Consider the following 8975-nt stretch of genomic DNA (forward strand, 5'->3'; position numbering starts at 1 on the left):
ATGTCAGCCTGCAGGCCGCGGTAGGCCCGCCGCCCCGCCTTTGCTCGCCGACCTAGAACGGCTCCCTCCTCCATTACCGCCTTCCCCACGGCCATCACCGGACTCCCGGTATCTGCGAATCCGAATCCTGCCGCCCTCCCACAGCCGCCGTCCCGTTATGCGATACCACACCCAGTGCTCCACCACCCAGCCCTTATTGTTGGCTTGGCACCCGGTGCCCAAGAACAAAGGCCTTCCGGTCCGCCGGCACCCGCATCGTATAGCTCGAGATCAGATCCGACCCGAAATGAAACAAATCCCGCCAGGGCTAAGCGACGAACAAAAGAGTCATGGCCGACTTGACCCCCCTTCCGGTACCAAGATCACCGGCTCTTTCCATCGCCAAGAGAAATGGCAGCCGGAGTGTTCGGGAGTGCGACAACACCAAACCAAACGGATCCCACGCGGATCCCGCGGGCAATCGGGGTCCGTCGGATGAACTGCGGTTAATAGTTGCCTAGGAAGGCAGCCTCAGGCCTGACGTTATCGCTGCCGGAGACCCTGGCCACATTCCTGACAAGCCTGCTCATCCACACGGTCTTACTGAGTGAATCATCAGTTAACGTGATGTGCGAGTGGCATCATGGTATGCTGTGCTGTGGTGCAAGACCTCTGCTCCTTCCGTCGCAGCTCAAGACTCGCTTCGATGGAAAAGCATGTGAAAAGTTCCAGCATGAAAACCAACAAACCCAAGGCAAGCGCATTGGGTCCACTCCGCCTCATGCGTGCCAGCTGAGCTCTTGCTCTGCCTATCAGACGCAGCCAGGAGCTGCGCTTCTCGGGGCTTGACTGAGAAAATACTTTGGTCAGATCACAGAGCCCGCGGCACATCTTCAATTTCCAATCTTCTTTCCGTTCCGACAATAGTTTTGCCGACATACCACCGTTTCGGTTCTTTCTTGCTTGTCCGAGCCGTCAGCTCATATCTGCTCGAACAGCTGGTACCCAACTCTTTGAAGATGGCCACCATGCAACGTGGACTTCAAGACATGCAATGGCCAATGTCATATTCGCCGAAACGTACATGTGCTGTTACAAATCACCAACGCGTGTAATCCCGGAGTTCATACCAAGTGGCCGCCTAGGACGCCAATGGATCTGAAACAGACTTTCAACATCGCAGTCGGTTGACTCTAGACGGGATGTTTAATCCCCCGCTTGACACTGTTCAGATGAAAATCCCACTGCAACCCCCACAGACATCATCGAGGACTGATGGGTCAATGTCTCATCGTCGCCGGCACTTCTTGTTCTAAGCACCAGGAAGCAGCCAGATCATCTTGTCTAGACCGCATTTCTACCAATATGCTCGGCCGCCGTCGGCGTTACACCGGACAGTCGTGGTTGAGATGCAGCCAGGAAAGCAACAAGGGCGCAGGTCGATCATCGACTCTGCTGTGCTTGACAACCATGCGCAATAGTAGACAAACCTGCCGTCGCCTTTGGGTTGTCTATCTATGTTGCCTGACAATATGGCAGGTCGGACCGGCTTGGCATCTCAAGATCTCAGGAACAGCAAGGAGAGCATCGAGATCGACCGAGGCGATCATTCTCTTAACTGACACGCTTGCCGCTTTGCGGGATAGTCTAATTGTACGAGTCTGAGCGTGGCTTGCGCGGGCTTTCCACCTCGCATCCGACCCTCCTTCACCACATGCGGTAAGCTGTCAATACCTAAGTTGGTTGAGCTGGTTTGCGGGAGCTTCCCCTGACCGACGCGGCCAATGTAGGTGAGTAGATAGGTAACGAGTAATGATATCTATCTTGTGTAGCCCATTTGTGAGAAACCAACTCCTCCTACCAACCTCCTCTTCCCGATTTGGGCCTTTCATGAACTGTGTCTCGGTATAAGTAGGCTGTCCGGCCAGATAACCCTCAGGCCAGCGCCGGTGTGTTTGATCCGTCGAACCCCCCTTTTCTCCCTATCACGAACTCCAGCTGAAGTGTTCATTCAGAAATCACCCCTTTCCGGCGACCAGGCGGCGTCTAGATAAGGTTAGTTGTTTCCGTCTCTCAAAACTGGCCTGTCTATCCGTACTTCGAAGGAGATACATACAACTCCCACACAGCGCAGAGTCAGCCGGCCAGCCAGCCTCCTGGGGAAATTGTATCCACACCAAAATCCCCCAGTCCATCTCACCAATCCCCCTGTCTCTCCGTCTGAGCACCCAGACCGCTGAAATGAACAAGCCAGCCAGCCAGCCCGGAATCACCGGCCACAACATGATGCGACAAGAAACGCAAAAGCAATAAGACAGATGCTCGTATCGCCGGCCGGCCTAGAAACGCAGAACAAACCCATCCAAACCAAACTAACATTAATAAAGCCATGTGCAGAAACGAGTGGCATTCCAAACAACAAGCTGAGTCGCTGTTCTCAGTTAAGTGGTTAGGCCAACCCCCCCTTTTTCACATGTTTTTGTTTTCTACACTAGTGGCCCCCTGCCTAGCCTTGCCTTGCCTGCCGCAAAAAGAACCTTCCATTCCACCGCCCTGATGCCCCTGCCCTGCCTGCCTAAGCCATACACGTATTCCAGTCCAGGTCCCTCGCTAGCTGGCTCTCGTGAACGTTACGGTTACGAGGTGGTTGTGAACGAAGGAATAAAAAGAAGAAATGCAGGAATGGGCAAATTTGATGCTCACCTCACCGCAGCGCCCAAGGAAGGTACACTACCTTTGGCTAACTCATTACAGTACCAGGCAAGTGCATCTTGAAATGAACATCTAACGTTATGTTTGATGATGTGAAAATCCGCCTCGGTGTCGTGATGATGATGGGGGGGGGGGGGCAACTCACCGATATGCAAAGGTGTCGACTGGAATGTCGTACCTCCTCCCCCAGCCCCCCTTCTCCTTGTTGTCAAAACCACAACCATGGACCACTGATATCCAGTGAGAGGGGCAGTCAGTCATATTGGTGCCAAACCATTTCCGGCTCCGGACGGGTCCAGGTATGTCACTCCAAGAGTTGAGCACTAACGAAGGATTCAGTAGTTGTACTTGGCAATCACAGGACACACACACAGGACACACACACAGGACACACACACAGGACACAAACAAGCCAGTTTTATGGATCCCCGTGACGTTTCCAAGCCCATGCTACCCATGCCATCCCAAAATCCAAATCCAAAATCCCCAATGAGTTGCTCATAAAACATGACAAGAAACTTTCGTCAACAACATTACTCCCGCCCAGTTATATATATATAATACTTGCGTGTGCGTGTGGGGTGCGTTTTCCCCATATATGGATATGCTTGGGTTACGTCCTTCACATGAACACATCACATCGTCCTTCTGACCGTTAAAGGGGTAAAAAGGGTGAGGTGAAAAATGGAGGTTGGAGGGGGATCCTCACAGACGGCGTCAACGGAAATCACCCCAGGGCGTCGGTGATCCCTCCGAAAAGGACAAAAAACCACAGCAGACATATCCGGGGACTTTGGGACTTTTGGACGGCTGTCCCAGTCCGCTCCCGGGGTAATCTAGTAGAACGGGCCCGGCTCCGCTCTCATAATGCGGCTGCGCCTGCTCTTCTTGTTGTTACCACCACCATTCTGGTTGCCACCACCAGCCGCAGCGACAGGGTACATGGCGCTATCACATTCCAAGGTTAGTGAACATGCTTAACCGCATCCGTGTTTGTTGTCATGATAGGAAACTCACCCGTTGTACTCAGTAGGCGGCACAGTAATGAAGCCCGTGGTGTCGGTGTAATTCTGCGTGTTACCAGCGGCATTGCCTGCGGTTGGGATGCCCATCTTCTGGCACGCAGCCATGTGGTCGTCGGGGAATGTCTTGCCGCGCAGGCGGTCGGGCGCCTCAATGATGGTAGCCGTCAGGCCCATCTCGACATGCCACTCAATGTGGCAATGGAAGAGCCACACGCCCGGGTTGGTGGCCTTAAAGCGCAACACGGCAAACGAGTCGGCCATGATGGCAACCGTATCGCGCATCGGCGGTGTACTCCTGTAGTTGACATCACGGCGGGGCCATTTGCCGGTCCCGCTGTGCGGGCGGTCCAGCACCTGGAAATGGTGGCCGTGCAGGTGGAACGGGTGCGTGGCGCCGTCAATGTTGTTCACGACGATCTGAACAACGTCTCCATAGTTTACGACGAAAGGAATGACCTGGCCGTAGATTTCCGGATTCGTGTTGGAGTCGCCTGTTGTCGCGGCGGTGTAAAGCGTGGGCACGGGCTGGGGAATGTAGGTGAGGTTGTTGAAGCAGGAGCTGAGTTGCATTAGCCGAGCATTCCACAAGCTGTGCATGCTTTGATGGTATCTTACCGTGGGTATCCGTTCTGATCAAGACAGAACTTGAAGTCAAGCTCGATCAGCTTGTCATACGAGGGATACATGGGCGCATCGTCGAGGGGCTTAAAATGAGAATCATCGGCAGGCCGCCATTCGTCGACAACGTCAAGTTTGGTAAGGGGTTGCGATTCATCCATTACGAGATAGCCAGTGTAGTTGTGCGGCCACCGTAGAGGCTGCGTCTTGTTGGTCCAGTCGCGATTGATGTCCAGAGAGATAAGGAAAGGGAAGTTGCCGTTGTCTCTATCAATCGCCTCGATGATGTAGTCGTACCGCTGGGCAGCCGTAATGCGCAGCTGATATGCGTCTTCCTGCTTCAGGTACGCAGCATCGTTCATGATGACTTTCATGGTGTGCGAGTCGTAGTGGACCATGGCGGAAGCAAAAGCGGAGAAGTTAATCATGCGTACGCGATACTTCTTGCCCTTGACAAAGTTGATCCGCGAGCCGGCACCTTCATTGACAAGGATGTTGTTCGGTAACGGAGGCGCAAATCGAGTATTGGACGGGACCAACATGCTGCGGACCAGGCCAATGCTTTCGTTGTGGTACCTGCTCAACCATTTTAGCACGCGCTTCTATTTTAGCATCGGGCACGTCGAACACCTACCAATCAGATACGGTAAGGATAACCTCCTCGTCATACTTGCCCTTATAGGGGTCGTTGGGATCGTGAACAATCAAGGGACCGCGCAGACCGTCAGGGTACTGCCCCATGTTATGGGAGTGGTCTGTCAACAACTGGTCAGTACTGGAGAATGCGCCAACGTCGATGGGACATACACCAATAGGTCCCAGGCGCGTCGACCAAGAACTCGTAAGTAAGGGACGAGTCCGGAGGGAGCGGGCACTGAGTGACACCACTCGGCCCGTCCATCTCCTCGGTCTGGATCTGGTTGATGCCGTGAAAGTGCAACCCGGTCGTCTGGTTCCCGAGCTTGTTGTGGAGGTTGACTACGACGGTGTCGCCCACCGAAGCCTCAATCGTCGGGCATGGCCATGCTCCGTTTATCCCGATAACGGGCCTTCCCACGCCGTCTGGCGCGGCCCAAACCCAAGTTACATCCCAATCGTAGACAACTCTCCCTGCCCTGGCGAGCGTCGCCAGGGACAGACATGCAAGCGACAAAACGCTTGAAGACGGCATGACTCGGACACCTCGCGGGCGAGGTGAAGTCGATTCGGCTCAGGCGGGCCGGAGGCTAGTAGGTAAAGAACGAATGTGACTAGTATCTATTAGGGGGAAAATGGAACCCCAACGCGGAGGCAAGAGAAAACCCGAGGAAGACACGATGTAGAACGGTTAGGAGTGGGAGGCGTCAGCTGTCATGCGGGAGACAGAGTCTATTATAATGACGTCTGGGAGGGTGCGGGACAGTCAAAGGGAATGCGAGGCTGTGGATGTATGCAGCTCCCACCCGAAGACTGAACTCATCGCTGGAGCCAAGAACCTGGATGGCTCCATGGCAGGCTCCGATTCCCCGTTCCCGGCGCTCACACTCCAGCTGGGAATAGATGTGAAGGCTGAGGATTACAGGGCCAAGCGATGAACAACACACCAGGCGCTGGCTGCTTGGCATGCCTCGTTCCTGGCAGCTTCCCTCAACGCCGATTTGGCGGTAAACCCTGGGCTGCTGGCGCAGACTATTTCTTTCTGCTGCACAAAACAATGAGACAGGGGCATGGAAAATGCGACAAGCTCGGAAGAGCAAAAGAGAGATCGCGGTGGGCAGGGGATGCGCGGAGACCACGGCTCGCTTGAGGCCGCAGTGAGGGCGCCTCTCAGCCCCATCCACCGGACCAGATGGTCACACCCAGGGTCCGACATGTGCCAGCGCCTTCGTCTGGACGAGCCAATGTGCGGCGAGCCATGCGGGTCGGCGATTTGTGGAGACGTCTAATAAGAGGGAACGTGGCTTGGATACTAATCGTGGTGCGCATATCTGAATGCAAGGAGCACCGCCCAGATAGCTAGTCAAATTCTTCCCAACTGGCAGCATTGGCCGTTAACGGCGAAGCTGTGAGAATCTGGGTAACTGTAGGCCTGCTGCGACAAGCGGGGGCATGGGAATGCAGTTGGATGACTTGCAAAATGCAAGTCAAGAGTCAGACAAAGGTTCTAAGCTCGGTCAGCCACGATGAGATTAGGAAAGCACCGAAGAATAGGCCGTTCTGTGGTTCGAGTGAGCACACAGAGTGCGTGTGAGATCAGTCAGACGAAGCCGGCATTGCCAAGGTTTGGCATGAATGCGACTAGCGGAAGAGCTGGCAACTTGTCCTTTGAGTCCGATGAATTGCGAGAGACTCCTCGGTAACGTGAACCACGGATAATTCTAGAGTGCAATGAGACCCAACATCTTGGTGGCCAGCAGGCCGGATCTGGAGGCGATATTGCCACGCCATTGGATGTTGCATGCATGCGGCAGGCTCGCAGCTCGCTTCCCGGGCAGTTGGACCGTGAATGGCCCAAGATCTGGCAAATCTTGGTTTCTCATTGGAGATGGAGGTTTACGCCGTCTAAGCGAGTAGTTGTTGTTCCTTTTCGCTCGACTGCGAGGCAGATGGAATGGTTCATTCAGGTCTGAGTTGTCGAGATGATGGCGGGGATGTATCGTATGTCCGCATCGTCCGGCCCGTCGCAATAGTGCACACTAGATCGGGCCAGGCCATGTTATGGAAGATTCCATTCTTCTGGCTAGGCACTTGGTGGAGAAAGCCGACGAGGTGGGCACTCCGCCTGACCTCGGCTGCCTTGATGGACCCCGTTTGGTCAGATCCAGCTGATGTTGGTTATCGAAAACAGCCAAGCCACATGGGCATTGACAAAAAAAAATACGTGTAGTTAAGAAGGGGAAAGAAGAAACGAATGAGCATGGATGCCCTTGCAGAAAGGCCAGCGTTCGTCCACCGCGTCTCGATAAAGTCAATATCTCCTAAGCTCGTATGCGTTGGTACAGGACTCGACATCTCATCTGCTGCAAGGCGCACACAGCCTTGACAAATGAAAGCGTATGAGTCGTCCAGTGCTAGGATTGGAGCTTTTGCGGGCTGGTTCTTGCGGGCTGATTCGGTGCCGGAATCGAAGTTGAGGGAAAGCTTGAGGTCGAGGAATTCTTGGCGCGTTGAAGTCGAAAGAAGAACGTGGGGAGGTGGGGCACGCGCTACTTTCGGCAGGGGTTGTCAGGCTGCGATTGCCGAAAATAGCGTGGTACTGGTGTGATCTGCGCCCTGGTCCGCTTTGGGGGCCAAGGCTGCAAGTCCAGCCAGGGTTGAATACCGAGGAGCCAATCAAGCTCTGCCAGTGCAGCCACTACGCCGCTTACAGTTAGCAAGGATAGGCTCGTTTCCGCAGCTTGCTGTAGCTACCGGTGTAAGACCCCTGTCTCTCTTGCCGCTTTTCCTCTAACAGTAAGCTACACGTACTAACTAACATCAGGTTGTTCCTCGACGCAGTCTGGCCTGATCGAATCTGCGCAGTTCAGCACAGCAGTCCGACAAGTTTTACGTTGGTTATGTACCTATGTAGTTACACTACTTTCAAACGTACAGAGACGGATGTATAATCACAGATCGCGCAGCTACGGCTTGGCCGGCCAACTTGGCCCAAGAGAGCAGCGTCACCAAAAAGGCTCGCCTGAGACCATAGTCATAGGTATCATGGAACTTTCCGCGCGCATTGGAGAATTCAGGTTTTTCGTCACAGCCCTGCCGGTGGCTTTGTGCGCCGTGGCTTGATCAAGCGATCATCTGGGGTACCGTGAACACATAGCTGACTTACACTGTCCTACCTACAACTTGAACCTTGAGCACCTAACTCTATGTAGCATGGACAAGATGCAGCGTTTGTGCAGCCGCAGCAGCGCGGGCACGTTGGGCCGCCAATGCGGGATCGGGTCACACCAGGTCCCCGGGGACATTGGACATTCGCGCGCCTGGCGGCCAGTAAATCAAGCGATTTTCCCAATGTTGTTTTTCAGCTGTTCCTAATGGGCAGTATTAGCGATCTTCTTGAGGGACCACTGAAACGTGGACCAACTGCCCATTCTCGGTCGGGGAATCCATCACAACAATATCCCCCCGGGCAGTCAGCAAAGATACGACAGTAAGCCATGCAATGATGCAAGGAGCGAAGAACTTTGCTTGCTGATTCTTCAAGGGACGTGCTAACTGCAAAATCCTACCCAATCGCGAAGCGATGTATTCCAATAGTTACCCAGTCCATGGCGCATCCGCACGCAGGCGTCGGGCCTGGATTTGCTTCTGGGACCCCACCAGAGCTGCCGATCGCTGCACCCGCATCGATAGACGGGCCGTGAGGTCTTTCGGACGACAAGGGTGAAGGGAGGTACCTACCCCTTGTCTTGGGTTTGCGCTAACTTACTGTGACACAACTGCCCGAAATACGACTGCTGATTCGCAGTGTCTCACTCACTGGCATGGGAAGAGCAAGAGCTCATGGATTGCGCCCGGATACAGGACGTCTTTCATTCTAAGGTTAATTAACCGTGTATTGCACACAATGTAGGTAGATATATTCACACATGTTGCGCTGCTGTAAATGCGAGATCTCGGCAGCATTTACCCATTTTTACTGTGAAGTCTACGGGCATTAATTAA

The 8975-nt window shown here is 54.1% G+C and overlaps 2 protein-coding genes across 2 annotated transcripts; one reads left to right on the top strand and one right to left on the bottom strand.

Moving 5' to 3' along the window:
• Window positions 1–1086: 1086 nt before the first annotated feature.
• Window positions 1087–1784, top strand: N656DRAFT_339139 (uncharacterized protein). Its single transcript, XM_064809298.1, has one exon. It carries the CDS (start codon window positions 1255–1257, stop codon window positions 1642–1644), a length of 390 nt encoding a protein of 129 aa, XP_064667006.1. The 5' UTR covers window positions 1087–1254; the 3' UTR covers window positions 1645–1784.
• A 1920-nt stretch (window positions 1785–3704) lies between these two features.
• Window positions 3705–5505, bottom strand: N656DRAFT_715948 (multicopper oxidase; the record flags this gene model as incomplete). The annotated part of the gene is made up of 4 exons (XM_064812093.1): window positions 3705–4275; window positions 4332–4910; window positions 4969–5089; window positions 5142–5505. The coding sequence occupies 4 exons, from the start codon at window positions 5503–5505 to the stop codon at window positions 3705–3707; spliced, it is 1635 nt and encodes a 544-aa protein (XP_064667007.1).
• Window positions 5506–8975: the final 3470 nt, after the last annotated feature.

The sequence above is a fragment of the Canariomyces notabilis genome, assembly GCF_033297395.1.
Source record: "Canariomyces notabilis strain CBS 508.74 unplaced genomic scaffold N656scaffold_25, whole genome shotgun sequence".
NCBI lineage: Eukaryota > Fungi > Ascomycota > Sordariomycetes > Sordariales > Chaetomiaceae > Canariomyces > Canariomyces notabilis.